This window comes from Carcharhinus amblyrhynchos, chromosome 1, assembly GCF_965287045.1.
Source record: "Carcharhinus amblyrhynchos chromosome 1, sCarAmb.v2.hapA, whole genome shotgun sequence".
In the NCBI taxonomy this organism is placed as follows: Eukaryota; Metazoa; Chordata; class Chondrichthyes; order Carcharhiniformes; family Carcharhinidae; genus Carcharhinus; species Carcharhinus amblyrhynchos.
The window spans coordinates 111,356,859-111,378,270 of record NC_137324.1 but is presented as its reverse complement, the minus strand read 5'-3'; the positions used below and the strand labels follow the sequence as shown (position 1 = coordinate 111,378,270).

The 21,412-nt window shown below is 40.8% G+C and overlaps 1 protein-coding gene across 1 annotated transcript in view; it reads right to left on the bottom strand.

Annotated features, from left to right (window-relative positions):
* Positions 1-21,412, bottom strand: part of wdfy3 (WD repeat and FYVE domain containing 3) — a 346,946-nt gene that overhangs the window by 9,060 nt on the left and 316,474 nt on the right. Inside the window, exons 62-64 of the mRNA XM_080191135.1 lie at positions 15,564-15,666; positions 12,690-13,043; positions 2,914-3,025 (exon numbers count right to left, since the gene is read on the bottom strand). Coding sequence (XP_080047261.1) covers positions 2,914-3,025; positions 12,690-13,043; positions 15,564-15,666 — 569 coding nt within the window. The remainder of the gene's footprint in view (positions 1-2,913; positions 3,026-12,689; positions 13,044-15,563; positions 15,667-21,412) is intronic.

The window sequence follows — 21,412 nt, the reverse complement described above, 5'->3', positions numbered from 1 at the left end:
AGTGGAGACCTCTTTGGTGATGCTCCCTTTGCCAGTTGAAGGGTGGGGGATACCATTTCCGTTCTGGGGGAGAAGGAGATCTGGTCTCCAAGCATGGAGATCGGGGTGCCCTCTGAACAGTTGGTCTGCCCAGTGGGATTCCTAGAAAGGTACATATTTGCATTCAGCAGGTGGGTAAATCTTGCAGACATTGCCAGCACCAGCATGAAATTCTCCTGCTTTCCCATCGGCATGGGCACTTAGTTCTGATTTGGGAGAATTCTGCCCATAAAGTACAAAAGCAAGCAAGTTACAATAAACTATATAAAAGGTTAATTAGGCATCAACTGCAGCATTGTTTCAAGGCTTTAGAGAGAGTGCAGAAAAAGTCACGAGAATAGTTCCAGGGATGAGGGGCTTCAGTTGTGTGAAAATTTTGGAGGGAATGCGGCTGTTCTCCTTACAGAAGAGAAGTTGACAGGAGATTTGATAGAGCTATACAAAATCATAAGGGATCTAGACATAGATAGAGAGAAAGTCCTCCTATTAGCATGACGGTCAAGCACCACCAAAACCCTCACCAAAGGGGTCCCACCATCCACAGATTTAAGGCGAATGGCAAATGAACCAGCAGCAACATGAGAAAAATGGTTTTTATGTAACAAGTGGTTAGAACTTCAAAGCACTGCTTATGGTGGAGAACAAACAACAAAAACAGCCCGGGAAACAGGCCCTTCGGCCCAACGAGCCCACACCGCCATTTTAACTTTACCAGTACCCCCCCCTCCACCCATGATCCTTATCTATTGTTTATGGCATTCCACATTGAGGGAAACTAATTTAGGGACAATTTATTACCTCCAATCAGCCTAATAGCACATTTTTGGTGTGGGAGGAAACCAGAGCACCCGGAGAAAACCCACACAAGCACGGGGAGAATGCGCAAACTCCCACAGACACTGGCCCAAATCCACGTGTCTGCACAGCAAACAGTGATAGTCACTGAGCTGTCATATTGCCCAGCATCTGGTCCAGTTTAAGCACACACTAATGACATGAAGCACTAGGCTACTCTCGAACATTCAAGAGCAGCCCAAGTACGACCCATCGCGTGTATGCCCCTCGTCGGACAACAAGGTGGACCGACTTAAAACCTGCGAATTAAAAGAGAAAAACATCATACCACATCCTTTGACATTACCAGGGACGTCCCAATGATAATGAACCTTATTTAAAACAATCTTCTATATCCTCCCATCTCCAACCCACTCACATGCCTGTCTAAGTAACTCTTAAAAACTCCAGCGTGCCTGCCTCCACCACCTTGGCAGAGCATTCCATACCCCCACTACCCTCTGTGTGAAAAACCTTCCCTCCCTCACCTTAAGCCCGTGGCCCCTCGTATTGTGCGTCTCTAACATAGGAAATAACTTACCACTGTTTACTCTATCTATACCCTTCATAATCTTATATACCTCTATTAGATCCCCCCTCAGTCACCGTCCTTCAAGGGAAAACAGACCCAATTTGTTCAATCTTTCCTCATAACCCAGTCCTTCCATACCAGGCAACATCCTGGTAAACCTCCTCTACACTCTCTCCAGAGTCTCCACGTCCTTCCGGTAGTAAGGTGACCAGAACTGGACGCAATACTCTAAATGCGGCCTAACCAACATTCTATACAACTGCAACATTAGACTCCAGCTCTTATATTCTATACCCCTTCCTATAAAGGCTAACATACCACAGGCTTTCTTCACAACCTTCTCCACTTGTACTGCCACCTTCAAAGACTTATGCACTTGCACCCCCAGGTCTCGCTGCATTTCTATACTCTTTACAGGCTTACCCTTTATCATATAACTCCCCCTACATTATTCCAGCCAAAATGCATAACCTCACATTTATCCGGATTAAACGCCATCTGCCATATATCTGCCCAGTATGCCAGCCTATCAATATCTCAGTGTATTGCCAGACACTGCTCCTCACTGCCCGCCAATCCAGCCATCTTAGTGTCATCTGCAGAGACAGATTTAACAAAAGGGAATTGGATATTGATTTGCAGAATAAAGGGCTCGGGAATGGGATTAGCTGAATTGGTCTTGCAGATAACCAACACAGATGATGGGTTGAATGGCTTCCTCCTGTGCTGCAACCATTCTATGATTTTAAGTAGACCATCAGACACCCAGAGATTACGGTTCATATCTGCTAATCTTCAAAATACCTCACACCTTGCTTGCCTGAACATGAAGAAATCATTTCATTAGCAATTTGATCTGTACCTAAATAAAGACATTCAAATAATAGGTGAACAACTTCAGTGTCTCTAGTTCCCTACTTAATATTTCTGAACCATGAAGGAGCTTTGTGTGAGTGAGGCCAGTTTTCCATCAGACCCAAAAAATAATGGAATAAACTACAACTAAAGAACCAGCCAATGTGGAGATTGTTACAATGAAAATCCTTCTACTGAAGGGGAAAATACAGAGACCGTTCACACAAGGGAAAAATGTAAATGTTGGAAAACTTAAAAATCAGCAGCTGGTCAATCAGTAAATATACAATATGTCTACGGTATGAGATGCTGTTCTTTTCAGCCCTTTGAAAAGTCTGACCCTATTAGCTCTGATATTTAAACCTGAAATATGAAGTAATCTTTCCCTTTGAGATGTGGATTGATCTGTCACCATTTTTTAAAGTTTCTGCTTGTGTCGTCTATCTTGCCACAGTGCTGGTTCTTCATCCATCAAGAGCCACTACTGGCAGAGATTGATAAAAGGTCTGCACTTCCAGGTTAAAGATTTAACCTTTAATCTCGGCTTTGGTTGACTGGGATCAGAAGGAACTGACACTGTGCATTATACGATCTGGAATGGTGGCCAAACAAAAACCTGCTTTAAATGGATTTGATTTACAAACAATACTCACTTTGAAATGCCTAATGCAGTGATTTCTGCAGGGTGACAATTGTCTTTTCGATCGAACGCAGTATGCATAGTTAACTTGCTTCGGAACACCAACTGTCGCTCCCATCTGTATCCTGAAAGCAAAGCAAAAATCACTTGTATACATAGACTCTCAATGGAAAATATAATCTGTTATTTGTAGCTCAGATTATAAACAACATTTATTAAGATAGAAATATGTTGCAGTTAAGCTAAATTAAATATTCCAGTTCACTGAAAGTAACAACATTGCTATTTATAGTGAAAATCGAAGGTTTGATATAATAGAAATTTACAGCACAGGAGGCCACTATTTGGCCTATTGTGGTTATGCTGTTCCTGCAAAGATCTGTGCAATTTTTTCCCACATCCTATTTTTTTCTCCATAACCACATACATTTCAACCTCTTCTGGTACAGGTCCAATTACATTTTGAAAGTTCATATGGAATTTGTTTCCATCGCTCTTAGGTATTGTGATCCAGTTCTTAATAACTCAATGTTTAAAAAAAACCTTCTACTTTAGTGCTTTTGTCAAGGATTTTAAATCTCTGGTTATTGACCTATTAACAGTAAGAAGTCTCACAACACCAGGTTAAAGTCCAATAGGTTTATTTGGTAGCAAAATCCACTAGCTTTCGGAGCGCTGCTCCTTCGTCAGGTAAGTGGAAGTTCTGTTTGCAAACAGGGCATATAAAGACACAAGCTCAATTTACAAAATAATGGTTGGGATGAGAGTCTTTATAGGTAATCAAGGTACAGACAATGTGAGTGGAGAGAGCATTAAGCACAGGTTAAAGAGATGTGTATTGTCTCCAGACAGGACAGTTAGTGAGATTTTGCAAGCCCAGGCAAGTAGTTGGGGGTTAAAGATAATGAGACGTGAACCCAAGATCCCAGTTGAGGATGTTCTCATGTTTGCAGAACTTGGCTATCAGTCTCTGCTGAATTTGCATTGTCGTGTGTCATGAAGGTTGCCTTGGAGAACACTTACCCAAAGATCAGAGGCCGTGACTGCTGAAGTGTTCCCCAACAGGAAGAGAACAGTCTTGCCCGGTGATTGTCGAGCGGTCTTCATCCATCCTTTGTCATAGTGTCTGAATATTCTCCCCAACGTACCATGCCTCGGGACATCCTTTCCTGCAGCGTATCAGGTAGACAACGTTGGCCGAATTGCAAGCGTACATGCCGTGTACCTGGTGGATGGTGTTCTCACGTGAGATGATGTCATCCAGGTCGATGATCCGGCATGTCTTGCAGAGGTTGCTGTGGCAGGGTTGTGGGGTTTTGTGGTCAGTGTTCTCCTGAAGGCTAGGTAATTTGCTGCAGATAATGGTCTGTTTGAGGTTATGTGGTTGTTTGAAGACAAGAAGTGGGGGTGTGGGAATGGCCTTGGCAAGATGTTCGTCTTCATTAATGACATATTGAAGGCTCCGGACAAGATGCTGTAGCTTCTCTGCTCCAGGGAAGCATTGGACAACGAAGGGTACTCTGTCTGCTGTGTCCCGTGCTCGTCTTCTGAGCAGGTTGGTGCAATTTTTCGCTGTGACACATCGGAACTGTCAATCGATGAGTCGAACGCCATATCCTGTTCTTATGAGGGCATCTTGCAGCGTCTGGAAGTATCTTTTGTGATCCTCCTCATCTGAGTAGATCCTGTGTATACGGAAGGTTGTGAATAGGGGATGGCTTCTTTAACGTGTTTAGGGTGGAAGCTGGAGAAGTGGAGCATCGCGAGTTTATCAGTGGGCTTGTGGTAACAGTGAAATGCTGAAGTGACTGTCTTTGATGGAGATGCATGTGTCCAAGAATGCAACCGACTCCGGAGAGTAGTCCACGGTGAGTCTGATGGTAGGATGGAACTATTGACCTATTTATCAGAGGAAACAGTTTCTCCCTATTTGCTCCATTACATTTCTCATGATTTTGAATACCTCTATTAAACGTCCCCTTAACTTTCTCTGCTCCAATAAGAATAATCCCAGTTTCTCCAATCTCTCCCCTTAATTGAGCATAGATGTCATGCTTAGCCCCTCTAAATGGCAGAAATGTTCGGACAGGTTTGGGCCAAGTGCTGGTCAATGGGATTAGGTGGGAGGTCATGATTCTATGATTTTATAAATGTGTGCTTCCATCAGAAACAGCTAATTTCAGTATTGAACAATTCTTTTACCATCAGTTATACTACACAGTGAATCAATGCATTTTACATAAACGGACACACTGCCTAAGAGGACTAAGAACAAAAACTACATAAATAAGATAGTCAGAACTATCTTAGGAACCAGGTAGGCTCATTCTGTGGAGACATTAGTTATAAGAGTGAACTCGTTCTTCTTCAGGTTGACCATTTCATACACTGTGCTTTTATATATGTTGCCACACAATGATTTTCATCTTTTCTGTTTTCAGCAGAATCAAGAGAATAGAACGCTACCCCATTTTTGCCATATTCAGCATCAACTTTAATTAAGTACTTTGGAGTTGGATCTTGAGTACAGCATCTCTACAGTACCCTGTTAACACCTCAGGAGAATAACTCCTGCAACACCATTTTGTTACATGTATTATAGCTGTGGTCTGTCAATTTAAGAACGAGAATCCAGAAACAAATTATGGGCAATTTTCTATTGTTGAAATGTACTCACTGACTCTTAAAAGATTGGATTCATACTAAGGTCTCATAGATGAAATAAAAAGCAGTTTCACTATGTCTGCTCTACTGTCATATGTATGACTATCTCCTTCAGTATCACTTAAGCAAATAAATTATTTTTCTTGTTCTTACTAATATCACTGGTAAGAGCAGCATTTGCTGTCCATCCCCAGTTGCCCACAAGAAAGTGGTGGTGAGCTGTCTTCTTGAAATGTTGCAGGGCATGTAGTGCAGGTACACATTCAATGTTGTTAGGAAGTTAATGATTTTGATTCAATGGCAGTGAAAAAACGGGGACATATTTCTAAATCAGGATGGCATGTGACCTAGAGGAGAACGTGCAGGTGATGGTGCATCCAGGCCTCTATGCCCTTGCCTAAGTGACAGGGGTCACAGATTTGGAAGGTATTATCAAAGGAGGCTTGCTGAGTTGCTTGCCAATGATCTTGCATCTGGTGTACAATGCTAGCATTGTGCACTGGGTGATGGAGGGATTGAACACTTAACCGGGTGGATGTGGATCCTTTGTCTTGGATGATGTCAAGCTTGTTCAGTGCTGTTGGAGCTGTATATACAGGAACATAGGAACAGGAGTAGGCCATTCAGTTATCAAGCCTGTTCTGCCATTTAATGAGATCACAGCTGTTCTGTGGCCTAACGCCATATATCTATCTGTCTTTGGCCCATATTCCTTAATAGCTTTAAATCTGAGACATAAATTTTAGTAAAGCAAAGACAGCAACTGGTCTATCATCAACTGCGATTGTGGAATAAAGTTCCAGGTAAATGGAGAGTATTCCATCACAGTCCCGACTTGTGCTTGGTAGATAGTTGGCAGCTTTTTGGGAGTCATGAAGTAAGTTTTTCACTATAGAATTTTTCGCATTTGACCTGCTTTTGCAGCCACAGTATTTATATATCTGGTCCAGTTCAGTTTCTGGTCAACGGTAACTACCAAGATGTTGATAGTGGGATTCAATGATGATAATGCCATCGAACTTCAAGGGAGATGGTCTCTTTTGAAGATGGTCATTACTCGGCAGTAATGCAACATGAATGTTGCTCATTAGCCCAAGCCTGAATGTCATCAAGGTTGCTGCATTCAAGCATGCACTGCTCCAGTATCTGAGGAGGTGTAAATGCACTGAACACTGTTCAATTATCAGGCAACATCTCCATGTCTGATGTTATGATGGATAGAACTTCATTGATGAAGCAGCTGAAAATAGCTGAGCCTGGAACTTATCGTGCTCTTCATTGTCCGGATACCTCATATTTACGAGTAGAGTGGGACTGGGGCTCCACATTTAACATTCACTTGTTAAACTTGAAGATTGCAAATCCAGATGCAAACACAACCTGAGGTTACGATAGTTCACTGCAGGAGTTCAGATCAGGACATCACTTTTGAATAAGACTGGCATAGTTATATTGATAAATAACCCAAATCTTTTCAACCCAATGTGAAAAGATGAAAGACAATCGCAGCCTAAGAAACAAGTGCCCATAGATTCCAACAACAGTATTAATATTAAAATTAAGGTAACCTTCTTGTTTAGAATTTGTAGATGCAAGAGTAAAAATGTTATCTTGCTAAAGGAAATATTGAACACAATGAATGAATGGATTTGTGCAATTGATGCACCATCCAGAGTTATAAAATTTCCATCAAGGTCATTTCAAAAATCTTACAGGAATCTATCATTTTCCTGTTGAAACTCAATATTCTTCGCAAGAATACCTCTCTCTGAATTCCAAATCCCTCAATTTCTTGCTGTAATATCTATATCACCCCCTTATTTGGTCTCTCAATTTCATCCATCAGCTCTCAGTTTCATTAACACAATCTCTACCCCACTGCCTGGATGTTTAACACACCGTTGAATTCCCTTCATCCCCTGCAGTCAAGAGTTTTGCACAGCCTTTGACCAACTTCTTCCAAAGCACCTTTTACCCCAGTTTCTGACTTTACCTTTTCCTTAAACAAGAGTCGTTTTCCTCCCTTTGCATAGCAGCCTTAATCAAATCAGAAAACAGCACCAAATCCAGCCGTTGCAGGCTGCAAAATCATGTACTTTTGTAATAATGAATCTGCTGACATCAAACTAGGGCTAACCCTAACTAGTAGGGAAATCCACAAAAAATACAAATATGCATCAAGCAGCCTCCAACTAGAATGTAAACACTCCCTCCACAGTTCATTCAAGGTTTGTAATGTTCTAGCTAGATCAGTAGTAGTTCCATTGAGTCATTCTTGGGGACATTGCAGACCCCACCCAGAGTATATTCTGTGCCTTTACTACCCTCAATGCTTCTTTCAAGTGACGTTCAGCTTGGAGGAATATTGATCCATCAGGTGGGAAAGGGTACTAGATGATAATTAACAGGAGGTTTCCTTGTCCATGTTTGATTTTTTGCTATGAGACACCATGGGGTCCAAATGTAATGTTGAGGACTCCCAGGGTCAGTCCTGCCCATAAACCATTGTATATCACTGTGCCACCACCATTGAGGCAGGACATAACCAGGGATGGTGAGAGAAGAGTCTGGGATACTCACAGAATCCCTACAGTGCAGAAGGAGGCCATTTTGCCCATTGAGTCTGCATGGTCTCTCTGACAGTGTATCTTACTCACGTCTGCTCCCCTGCCCTATCCCCATAACACATTTACCATGGATAATCCATCTAATGCACACATCCTCCTGTGGGAGGAAACTGGAGCATCTGGAGGAAGCCCATGCAAACACAGGGAATATGTGCAAACTCCACACAGTCACCCAAGGCTAGATTTGAACCCAGGTCTCTGACAATGAGGCAACAGTGTTGATCACTCAACCATTTTGTTGCCCTATTGATTGTAAGATATGATTTGGTAAGTATGGCCATGTTAGGCTGTTGCTTGACTAGTCTGTAGTTCATTTCTCCTAACTTTGGTACAAGTCTCCAGATGTTAATGAGTTGCTTCTGGCTCCGAGGTCAATGCCAGTTCTATTCCTTTTTAAATTTTTTGCAACAGTTTGATACAACTGAGTGGCTTGCTAGGTTATTTCAAAAAGCAGTTAAGACTCAATCACATCATGTGGGTCTGGAATCACACGCAGGTCAGACTGCTCCAGTCCTGTAAAGACCATTAGTAAATCAGATGGGTGTTCATACAATTGGTAGTTTCATGGTTCCCATTCCTGAAACCAGCTTTATTATTCCAGATTTATTAACTGAGTTTAAATTCTAGCAGCTGCCATGGTAAGATTTGAATTTATAAAACATTAATCCTGGCTTCTGGATTAAAAGCCTAGTAACATCACCACTATGCTACCCTTTCTTATTTAAAGCAATAAAGTAATTGTACTCTTCAAAAGCACAATGTTTTTGCTCTGCTATATTAATATATTAAATACAACAACAAAATACATTTGTGACAATTTCATTTTGGTCAAATGACTCAAAGGGAAAGAATAAAATAACATTGGCATTTATTAAACCATAATCATAACCAAAGGAAAACCTGAAGCCCTCTTGCAGCAAAGATCAAAGAACAAAGAAAATTACAGCACAGGAACAGGCCCTTTGGCTTTCCAAGCCTGCGCCAACCATGCTGCCTGACTTAACTAAAATCCCCTACTCTTCCGGAGACCATATCCCTCTATTCCCATCCTACTTGTGTACTTATCAAGATGCCCTTTAAAAGTCACTATCATATCCGCTTCCACTACCTCCCCTGGCATCGAATCCAAAGCACCCACTACACTCGGTAAAAAATCTGTCTCATACATCTCCTTTAAATCTTGCCCCTCGTACCTTAAACCTATGCCCCCTTGTAATTGACTCTTCCACCCTGGGAAAAAGTTTCTGACTATCCACCTTGTCCATGCCTCTCATAATCTTGTAGACTTCTATCAGGTCTCCCCTCAACCTCCATTGCTTCAGTGAGAACAAATCAAGTTTTTCCAACCTCTCCTTATAGTTAATGCCCTCCATTACAGGCAACATCCTGGTAAATCTTTTCTGTACCCTCTCCAAAGCCTCCACATCCTTCTGGTGGTGTGGCAACCAGAATTGAACACTATTTTCCAAGTGCGGCCTAACTAAGGCTCTATAAAGCTGCAACATGACTTGCCAATTTTTAAACTCAATACCCTGGCCAATGACGGCAAGCATGTCATATGCCTTCTTGACTACCTTCTCCATTTGCATCGCCACTTTCAGTGACCCGTGTACCTGTACACCCAGATCCCTTTTGCTATCAATACTCAAAGGTTCTGCCATTCACTGTGTATTTCCTATCTGTATTAGGCCTTCCAAAATGCATTACCTCACAATTATCCAGATAAAACTCCATCTGCCATCTCTCTGCCCAAGTCTCCAACTGATCTGTATCCTGATGGTCCTCACTGCTACCTGCAAATCCAGCAACCTTTGTGACATCCGCAAACTTACTTGTCAATCCAGTTACATTTTCCTCCAAATCATTTATGTATATTACAAACAGCAAAGATCCCAGCACTGATTCCTGAGGAACACCACTCGACACAGCCCTCCATTCAGAAACACACCCTTCCACTGCTACCCTCTGTCTTCTTAGACCGAGCCAGTTTTGTATCCACCTTGCCAGGTCACCTCTGATCCCATGCGACTTCACCTTCTGCACCAGTCTGCCACGAGGGACCTTGTCAACGGCCTTACTGAAGTCCATGTCGACAACATCCACCTCTCTACCCTCATCAATCATCTTCGTCACTTCCTCGAAAAACTTGATAAAGTTCGTGACACATGACTTCTCCTTCAAAGAACCATGTTGCCTCTCACTAATACGTCCACTTATTTCCAAGTGGGAGTAAGGCCTGTCTCGAAGAATCCTCTCCAATAATTTCCCTACCAGGCTCACTGACTTGTAATTACGTAGATTATGCTTGCTACCTTTCTTAAACAAAGGAACAACATCGGCTATTATCCAATCCTCTGGGGCCTCCCCTGTAGCGAGTGAGAATACAAAGATTTCTCTCAAGGCCCTAGCAATTTTCTCTCTTGCCTCTCTCAGTATTCTGGGGTATATTCCATCAGGCCCTGTGGACTTGTCTACTTTAAATGTTTCTCAAGAATTCCAATACCCCAAAACCTCCTTTTTGATCTCAACATGACTCGAACTATCTACACACCCTTTCCCAGACGCATCATCCACCAAGTCCTTCTGTTTGGTGAATACTGACGCAAAGTACTTATTTAATACCTCGCCCATTTCCTCTGGCTCCACGCATATATTCTCTCCCTTGTCCTTGAGTGAGCCAACCCTCTCTCTGGCTACTTCTTGTTCTTTATATATGTATAAAATACCTTGGGATTTTCCTTAATCTAGCTGGCCAATGCTTTTTCATGACCCTTTTTAGTCCTTATTACGCCTTCCTCAAGTTCCTTTCTACTTTCCTTGTATTCCACACTTGCTTCGTGCGTTCCCAGTCTCCTAGCTTTGAAGCTTTGACAAATGCTTCCTTTTTCTCTTTGACTAGGCTCTCAATATCTCTTGTTATCCAAGATTCCCAAAACTTGCCATACTTATCCTTCATCCTTTCAGGAATGCGCCGGTCCTGAATCCCTATCAAGTTACACTTGAAAGTCTCCCACAAACAAATCAGATGTTGATTTGCCCTCAAACATCTGTCCCAATCTACATTCTTCAGTTCTTACCTAATATTGTTGTAATTAACCTTCCCCCAATTTAGCACCTTAACTTGAGGACTACACTTCTCTTTATCCATCAGTAACTTAAAGCTTACTGAATGTGGTCACTATTCCCGAACTGCTCCCCAACTGGAACATCGGCCACCTGGCCAGGCTCATTCCCCAATCCCACATCCTTCCCTCATGGGACTATCTACATACTGTTTCAGGAAGCCCTCCTGGATGTGCCTTATAAACTCTGTCCAATCCATGCCCCTAGCACTAAATGAGTCCCAGTCAATATAGGGAAAACTAAAATCTCCCACCACAACAATCCTGTTACTTTTACACTTTAAAAAGTCTGACAACACCAGGTTCAAGTCCAACCGATTTATTTGATAGTAAACTCACAAGCTTGTGAGTTTACTATCAAATAAATCGGTTGGACTTGAACTTGGCGTTGTCAGACTTCTTATTGTGTTTACCCCAGTCCAATGCCTGCATATCCACATCATGACTTTTACACTTTGCCAAATCCACCTACATTTCTGTTCTTCAATCTCCTGCTGGCAGTTGGGTGGCCTATAGTAAACCCCCAACATTGTGATTACACCTTTCCTATTCCTGAGCTCTATCCATATTGCCCTCCGAGGTGTCCTCCCAGAGTACAGCTGTGATATTCTCCTTAACCAGTAGTGCAACCCTCCCCCCCACCCCTTTTACATCTCCCTCTATCCCGCCTGAAACATCCGTATCCTGGAATGTTAAGCTGCCAATCCTGTCCTTCCCTTAACCAAGTCTTTGTAATGGCAACAACATCATAGTTCCTAATACTAATCCAAGCTCGAAATTCATCTGCCTTACCTGTTACACTTCTTGCACTGAAGCAAATGTACTTCAGTCCACCACACCCTCGCTAATTAGCAATCCTGCCCTGCCTGCTGTTTCTCTGAGTATTACTGGCCCTACTCTCTGGTTCCCCTTCAGCTAATTCACCTTTGCTTTGGTGGGAATCCCTCTGTCAAACTAGTTTAAATTCTCCCGTGTGATACCAGCAAACCTCCAGGCCAGAATATTTGTACCCTTCTAATTTAGCTGCAACCCGTCCTTCTGGTACGGGTCTCATCTGCCCCAGAAGAGACCCCAATAGTCCAGATATCTGAAACTCACTCTCCTACGCCAGCTGTTTAGCCGTGACAGACTTTTGCTGAGGAAAGTAAGAAAAACATGCATCTAAACTAATCGATTTAAACATAAAGCAAAAATTTATTAATTTTGGATATAAGTTAAAGATCATTTATACTTGTACTTAATATTTAGAGATTGAATTAAGATATCCCTTCAATAAATCCTACCTTCAGTGGAACAGATCATAAAATAAAACAAATATTATGACTAACAGTTACTGAACTAAGCTTCTAAGTGGAATACATTGTAAAAGTAGTTACCTTGTTTTAGCTGGTTATGGCGTTTTATTTCATTCTGCATTGACTGTTGATGCAGTTGGTGATGGTGAAGTTGAATATGACTTTGAACTTGAGGCTGCTGTTGAGTTTGAGAGTGCAGTTTAGGCTGGCCTTCAGAGTAATTTACAAAAACAAACCCATCCTTCTCATCCAGGCTGAGTTGATCTGCCCAGCGTTTGGATTCATCCCCATCAACAAACCATGCTGCTCGCCCCGACATGCTTTTTGCTTTATTTGTTGCAGTGGCAGATAATGCTTGCTTGGGTTTTGGATCCTGGATGCTACTCTGATCCTCGAGGTCTGAATCACTGCTCTCCTCATCCTGGGCATCTCCATCTAAATTACAAATGTAAATTAAATATCCAATACCCATACAATTACAGCAGCACAAAAAAAAACAAAATCCTCTACAGGATTGGTATACCTAATTAGACAAGTTATTTTGTTACTTCCAAACTACAATTCCATCAACATGATATTGCATTTCTCAAATACATTTAGAGCAGTTTTAATCAATAAGGGGCTTTGATTTTATCAACAACCAAAAGAAGGAACCTAGAATGTTGAGGTGCACAGCTTTGACCGCAACCAATCTTTCGAAATTATAAAATACCATTGTGCGACTCAACATTATGTAATTGAATGGAGATTTTTGCCAGATGATGAAATGAGAACAAATGGGAAGTTAAGGGTTTTACTGAAGAATTAAATATAAAGACAGTTCGTTCCTGTGTAAAAGTTTTAAAAGCATTCAAGTTTGAAGATGTCCTGTTCGAGCCCAGAAAGCCTGGAAAAATGTTTCCAACTTATTCACAAAAATGCACTATGTCAAAATTTTTATTCACCTTGCACCATGAACAGAAAAGTCCAAGTTCTTCCTGAGTTCTTACAATCAAACAAATACATACATGAATTTTATTAACACTTCATTAGGGTTTCAATTTTTTTTTGCCATTAGCTCAGTATTAACTGTATTGGCCCCGAGAATTCACAGGCTGGCGAACTTATGACGGGATAACCTACAGGGATCATCAACCACAGACACTGATGAGCTTTCCAGGGTCAGGCAGAAACTCCCTCAATTATTTGCAAAAGATGAGCATTTGGACTTAAATCTAAGGCAGCCACCATAAGACAAAGCCAGGCATCAGGAACAATGAGCAAACCTGGCAGATTACTGAGGGGCATGAACAAAGTCATGGCCTGGACCGTTGGTGGTTCTCGTACTCTTTTCTGAGATAGCTTGCACCTGATAGACATGCCTAAACTAAATGTATGCCAGACCCCTTTAAGGGCTGAGTTTGTGGGAACACCCTTTCGTACGGAGTCTGCCTCCACAAGGTTATCCAGGAAAGTTTGTCATAAACAGTTTTTGGCAGGTACACGAGAAGCATTCTGAAATAGTGAAGGATTTTTCAGTGCACTGTAGTTACACTCTGCTTTAAAATGTGTCGTATTTAAATACACAACTTTTTACAGTTCAATCAAGAAACTAGGCACAGCAGCCAAGCACTACTCATCTCAGACAAAACTTTGACAGAAGAGATAAGGAGAGACAATATAGATGAAATGACTGTCCAAAAGAGGGTGCAGGAGCTGCGGACTCATGGCTATGGATCTTTGAAGCTGGGAGGACAGGTTGAGAGAATAATTAGCAGAACATAAAGGATCTTATCTTCATTAGATAGGTCCAAGTGGACAGCACTAGTATCAATCTACTTATAGTGCTTCTGGGTAATTGCATAAGAAACAGATGGTGACACGCCCTGCTTTAAGTCCGTACCACTTTAGATGTAAATTTCAGAGATTAACAAGTCACTGCATATTTAAACTTTGCTAGCACAAACTATTGTTCAGGTTTTTGAAAACTTTACACCCAGAATCAACTTTTGAGTTTTATTCTCTCATATTGAGTGCTTAAAGCTGTTCATGCCTGTCCATAACGACCTCTCCTCTTATGCATTATCATCAATATCACTGCTTCACTGGAGTTTGGCTGTCAGGAGGTAAACAGACACTGAGGATTTCTTTGTTTGAACTTAAGAATCCATTAGTTTCCCACTGAATACCTATCCTTGCTGTTCCTCTTCTCTTTTGAATAGTTAACTGGCCACCAGATCCTCACTTGATTCCCAAGATGTTTTTACAGTTTTCCTAAGATGTCACTTCAATTGCTCCTGTTCTACTGTCAAAAAGCCAGCTTCAGAGTATTTTGCCTGAGTCTTTTTTTGAAGATATCCTTGATCTGCACTCAAGGCCAGATCAAAACCAATCTGGTTATATGTTGCAATAAAATGTAATATAAATGGAGGTCACTCTGCAACGCTTGCAAGTTTGGAAACTAGCATTTTCCAGAATCCTTTACTGCCCGTCTTTCAGTAATCTGTTGATCATCACTCTTTATGATACAGGCCCCAGTTTAACAAATTTCTTGCTCAGCTTTCTGGAAGTTCGTGTCAATGACATTAACCAAATCTTCCACCTTTGTCTGCACTGTCATCCTATTTTCTTATGCAGTCTACAGCAGTTCAGATTGCTTCTGAAGATAGGAGAATTGATGAGAAATTGGGGAAGGTCACATGACCGAAACAGTTGCATGATGGTGATTATTTAAAATCACCCCTGTATAATCCCTGGTTAACTGTGGATATTGAATAAACCAGGAAGAATACATGGATCATTCTTCAGTAACTAATCTGTAATTTCTGCCTCAGTTCAAAAAGTCCAAAGTAAACCAATGAGAAGTGCAGCCAGAATTTTCAGCAATGTCATACGTTTCATTCCATTCCTTGAGTATTGAGTATTGAATATTGAAGCAAATCATCCCAATAGCTCTGTGCCACACAGTGCTCTCACCTATTTGTGCATCAGCAGAAGAATCATGAATGTTTTCTGGAAGTTTGATAGTCTCCTCTGGAGCTGGGGTTTCTGGAACCTGCAGAAACTCCATTCTCCAAAACTACAGAAAGAAAGATATGTACATTAACAAAGACCAATTAGAAAACAAAGCCACAGTAAACAATTCATTAAGAAGCCTTCATACTGTGCCTTTATTTCTCTGCCCCCCCACTCCCAGAGTTAAAAGTCCAAAATATAGGGAGTAATGAAATAAATCTTGAGCACATACCTGCAATAAGTTTATAATGTACTGCAAAAATAAGCAATCCTCAGTGAACAATTTAAATCAATGCCTCAGATATAATAAAATCTCATTTTGAATAATCTGGCAGGTAGGAGTAGAAGCAAATGTGTTCAAAATGCAGCTTAATATTACTGAGAGAATTAGGATCCTAGATGAAGGAGGTTCAATGCATCATGTATCTATTTATTATCATTGATTTTTAATAAAATCCAAAATAGATTTGTAGAGGAAAGGTAAACATTGTCAAAGAGACTGATTATTTGCTGCAATGCATCCTTTACATTGTACCTACAACAAGAGGTAGCTTGTGGCACTTACGAATTGGTGTTGGTACATAAGAACATAAGAAATAGGAGCAGGAGTAGGCCATCTGGCCCTTCAAGCCTGCCCCGCCATTCAATAAGATCATGGCTGATCTGTTGTGGCTCAGTTCCACATTCCCGCCCTCTCCCCATAACCCTTAATCCCCTCTCTTATCAAAAACCCATCAACCCTCTTCTTAAAAATATTTAGCGAGGCAGCCTCCACCACTTCAACGGGCAGAGAATTCCAGAGATTCACCACCCTTTGAGTGAAGAAGTTCTTCCTCAACTCCGTTCTAAACCGCCCCCCCTTTATCTTGAGGCTGTGCCCCCTCGTCCTACTGTCCTTTCTGAGCGGGAAGAGTCTCTCCACCTCTATCCTATCCATCCCATTCATCATCTTATACGTCTCAATGAGATCTCCCTTCATTCTTCTAAACTCTAACGAGTATAAGCCTAGTTTATTCAGCCTCTCCTCATAGCTCAACCCCCTCAACTCCGGCATCAGCCTAGTAAACCTCCTCTGCACTCCCTCCAAGGCCAAAATATCCTTGCATAAGTACGGCGTCCAAAACGGCACACAGTACTCCAGCTGCGGCCTCACCAATGCCCTATACAGCCGCAGCAAGACCTCCCTACTTTTATATTCAATCCCCCTTGCTATGAAGGCCAGCATCCTATTTGCCTTCCTGACCATCTGCTGCACCTGCAAGCTGGGTTTTTGCGACTCATGCACAAGGACCCCGAGGTCCCTCTGCACCGTCGCCTGCTGCAGTTTTTCTCCGCGTAAGTAATAATCCTTCCTACCATTATTCCTACCAAAGTGGACCATCTCGCACTTGCCAACATTAAATTCCATTTGCCAGTTCCTGGTCCATTCGCCCAGCCTATCTAGATCCTTCTGCAGACTCTTCACACCCTCCGCGCAATTTGCCGTTCCACCAATCTTGGTGTCAGCAGCAAATTTCAACACTATACACTCGGTTCCCTCCTCCAGATCATCTATATAAATGGTAAATAGCTGAGGCCCCAGCACCGACCCCTGAAGCACTCCACTAGTCACCAAAACATTCCTTGTTTTCCATATATTCATGAATAACATTCACAAAGGGATTTGTCAAAATTTCTTTATGATACCATGTTAAGAAATATGGCAAACTGGGCATAAGAATACAGGAGATGGCAGGATTTGTATAGATTAGTGGAGTGAGCAGATAGATAATTTAACAGGTAAATGCGATATTACATTTAGAAAAAGAGGACAGAAGCTGGAAATGTGACTTGTACACTAATGTCATCCATGGAGTGGAATAACACAAAATTAGGGAACAGGCAGACAGATTTTTAGAAGCAAATTTGAGGGAAAATGTCTCAACCCTTAAATGGAATGAATTGCAGAGTCTGCAGTTTCCTCTGGGCACAAGCTTAATTTTACATCTAACAATGCAGCCCATGTTGTGTACACTGCGATGATATCAAGTAACGTTCAAGTAATTCTCCTAGTCTCATCAGAAAATTCCTTACCCACACTATATATTTCAAGTATGGAAATTTAAGTTTCCACTAATTTAAGCATCAGTTTTTTTAAACAATAATTAAACCATGCACATCAAGCACAGCACATTTATGAATGTGCAACTGGAAAAGCTTTTCCATTTTTATTATGACATATTTGTGCCATAAAATTACATTCAAAGAAATACCAAATTGGGTGTGTTTTAAAAAGAGTCAATTTTATTTCTCAAACACTGCATTATATAGCAGCAGAATGATTTTCTTTCCCATTGCCATTGAAAATCTGGTAGCAATCCTCCAACAAGCACAGATACAGAACATCCGTTGCAGAGTTGGGGAGTGGTCAGTTATTTGGGCAAAGGGTTGATGGATAATCTATAAGATTAAGGAGACTGATTAGTTGGCACATCTAATATTCTGCCATCATTCAAACCATATAATTGGTTTATGTCCAGGTAATATTGCTCTGGGTGCAAGTTCAATGGGATGTCCAGGCCTAGCCTTGATGCTTGGCATTGTCAATACAAAAGTAAAATAATTACAAAGAATTTAAACAAAGGCATTGGGTAGGGCAATTGCGGTGTATTGCAGTTTTGGGCCCATGATTATGAAAAAATATATTGGAGTCATTGATAAAGTGCTAGATGATGTCAGAGATGAGATAATATAATTACAGTAAGAGACTTTAAAAAGTAGCATTCATTAGATCAAACGTAATTAAGGGAGGATTTAACAACTATTCAAAGCTTATTTAAAGATGTCTTCCAAAAAAGTGAAATTGTTTGAAGGGACAAATATTTTTCTTGTCAATCGATCATTCAGTAATAATGGAACATAAAATGCAAAATCAGTACCAATAAGGTATGGTGAAAGGTTAGAAGATTTTTTCAGGCAAGTGATATTACACTATGGAAAACATTATGGTAAATGTCCAGTGAAAATAAATGCTTGAAGAGGGAAGATATTCTGGGATACGGAGTGTTTGAGGACTTCAAAATACTCTGATTTAAAAGACTATAAGAACAGAATGGATTATTTAGGATTAGAATCACAGACTGTTTTATATATATATTTTACAGAGGTACTAGCTGCACAGAAACACATATAACCACAGTTAGAGAATTTAAGCATGTATTTTTGAAAGTGTTATTGAACCTTGGCTAATGGCACTGGATTCTAAGAGATCATGGGAAATAGGCTAGTAAAGTGAATTACATTCCTTACAACAACACACACATAGAAGCATAGCTCTTATCAGCATGGGTACCAGACATTTCAATGAAGGAGACTTCGTCGACCAAGAACAAGCTAGTGGTTCCAGGCAGCTGAATGAATAGATAAGAGTATTAAACCAGGTAAACGGTGATGGAAAAGTCAGGCAGAAACCACTAGAACCTATTGTTCCCATGCTGTCAGAGAATATCTGTAATTGGCCAAGATATATGACATTTAGTAATGATGATTGACCTGTACTAATCATGATTGGCTCGCGATGAGTCAGAAGGCAGGTAAAATGTCTTTTGGAAGTTGCATAATTGTATTGCCACTGTGATGTAATTTCAGAGAAGAGTTGGATTGCCCAGGCCTCCTCCCCCAGCATGTGTTGGTTAATAAAGAAACGTCTTTCACCAGGATACTGCAGTCGCGGGTTTTTGTATCAGCTAAAGTTAAGTTCAATACTTAGCCTCTGATAAAAAAAAACCTCCATACAGAAAGAGGAGGTATATGAGATTAGTGGATAGCATGGATGTTGAAGTAGCATTGGTATCGACACTTCGGGTCAATTTCCTGTTTTGAGATTGCTTGAAATTTATGCAATTTGTGACTAGGAGTGGAATTGTGACTAGAGAGAACTAAACAGTCAGTATGTCATTCTGGATCTTAAATGTTGGCAATGGCTCTGCATGCTTGCAACTATACTATTAGAACATCAAAAGCTGGTTTAAAAAAATCCATGCTTCCAAAGTCAAGAATTGGATCAGCAGATTGGAAATAGTTGGTATGCAATGTATGGGGGAAGAAAGAGACTAAAGGAGCAGTAAGAAAGAAAGAAAGAGTCCAGGAGGGCATGCAACTGAGCTGCAGGTATGGAGTATAGCTGAGAATATAAAACCACACAGCACTGGAAAGCACTCCAAAGTAAGGGAGGTATGCAAAGCAGACAAATCTAAATGACAGAGTTTCTGAGTTGAAATGTAGCGCAAGTGCAGGGAATTGCAAATTTTTTTGGTATCTTTCCTAAAGCCACGTGCAAGAATCTCTGACTGCTTGACAAGAGAATATAGAGAAGAAAACTTTGACAAGGATTGCTTCTGAAATTTTAATAGGCTTGTCACAACTCATCCAAGTTGGAGGATAACATCAAACATCGATCTTGGTTATGACATCACTATCATCAAGCATGGTTTCACATCAAACACTTCTTATAAACTTAAAAAGCTATTTTAAAGAGAATGTGGTACCAGTTTGAAAGATAATAGGGGTTGGTTACCTCAAAAGGTAAAAGCCATCAGTACACTGACCCTATATAATAAGACCTCAGCATGTCCCGGAACACTTCATAACTATAGTATTTGAGAAGTATATTTGCTGTTATCATTTAGGAGACACAGCAGATAACTTGCACACAGCAAGCTTCTACAAACAAGTAACGACCAGATCATCTGTTTCAGTAATGGTGGTTGAAGGACAGACATTGGTTATCATTTGATAGTATCGAACTCGAATACTGCTGGAAACAGAGACATGTCGAAGCTGTGTGTCTTGCATTAAACAGAACACTTTGCAATAATACTCCAAAGTGGGAAAACAACAAAGTATACTGAATGAAAAGAGAATGCTGACTGGTTGGCAAGAAGACTATTTAATAGAGGTGTTGCCATGGAGAATGCACAGAGTGAGTGACTGTTAACTGCCAAGCATTGTTTGAAAATATAAAGCAGGCAGTTTGGCTCTGATTGGTCAAGGCTGAGGAGTAAGTCAGCAAATTGCTGTCACTTATTTGGTTTAGCTGAAAGGGAGCTACCCACTACACTAATAAACAACTGAATAAATAGCGAATTTTCTAGCACAAGATAAACATAGATGAAGGAGACCATCTGTCCTCAGTTTGGTTCTCTTATTATATCACCTAACTGGATAGCGGAGATGAAAACCTCAGAACCGTTTGAACGTTAAGGTTTATTATATTTATCAAATACCTGATCAGAATATCATTTATGCACCAATCATCTTCCTACTGCAATTGTCCTAGATTGTTCTTTTCAAAATTTTTATGTCATCTTGTTCCAGTATCTGGCATACCATGAAATAGTTTTCTGGGATTATTTAATGCCATTCTTTTAGAAGGTTCCTTCTTGGTCACCTATTTTTGAGTATGAATAGTCCCAGATTATCTAGCCTTTTTCAGCATCTATCCTTTGATACCCTACACCCAGAGATAGGCCTAAGGATCTTCTCTGCACCAGCTCTAGGATTTTCATATTCTCCTTATGACATAGCGCTAAAAACTGATCACCCTACTCAGAGTCATAGTTTGATCATGAGAGCACAGTTTTAGCAGGGCATCTCCAAATTTATATTAAACTGATCTAAGTGTCCCTTAGCCTTTAAAATTCTAAGGACGAAAGCCCTAGTTTGTGTACTCTCTCATGATTTTGCTAATTGCTTAATTTTAAGTCATAATGTTCCTACAAAGCACCTTGGGACTTTTATTGCATTAAAGGTGCTATAAATTATTGTTGTAC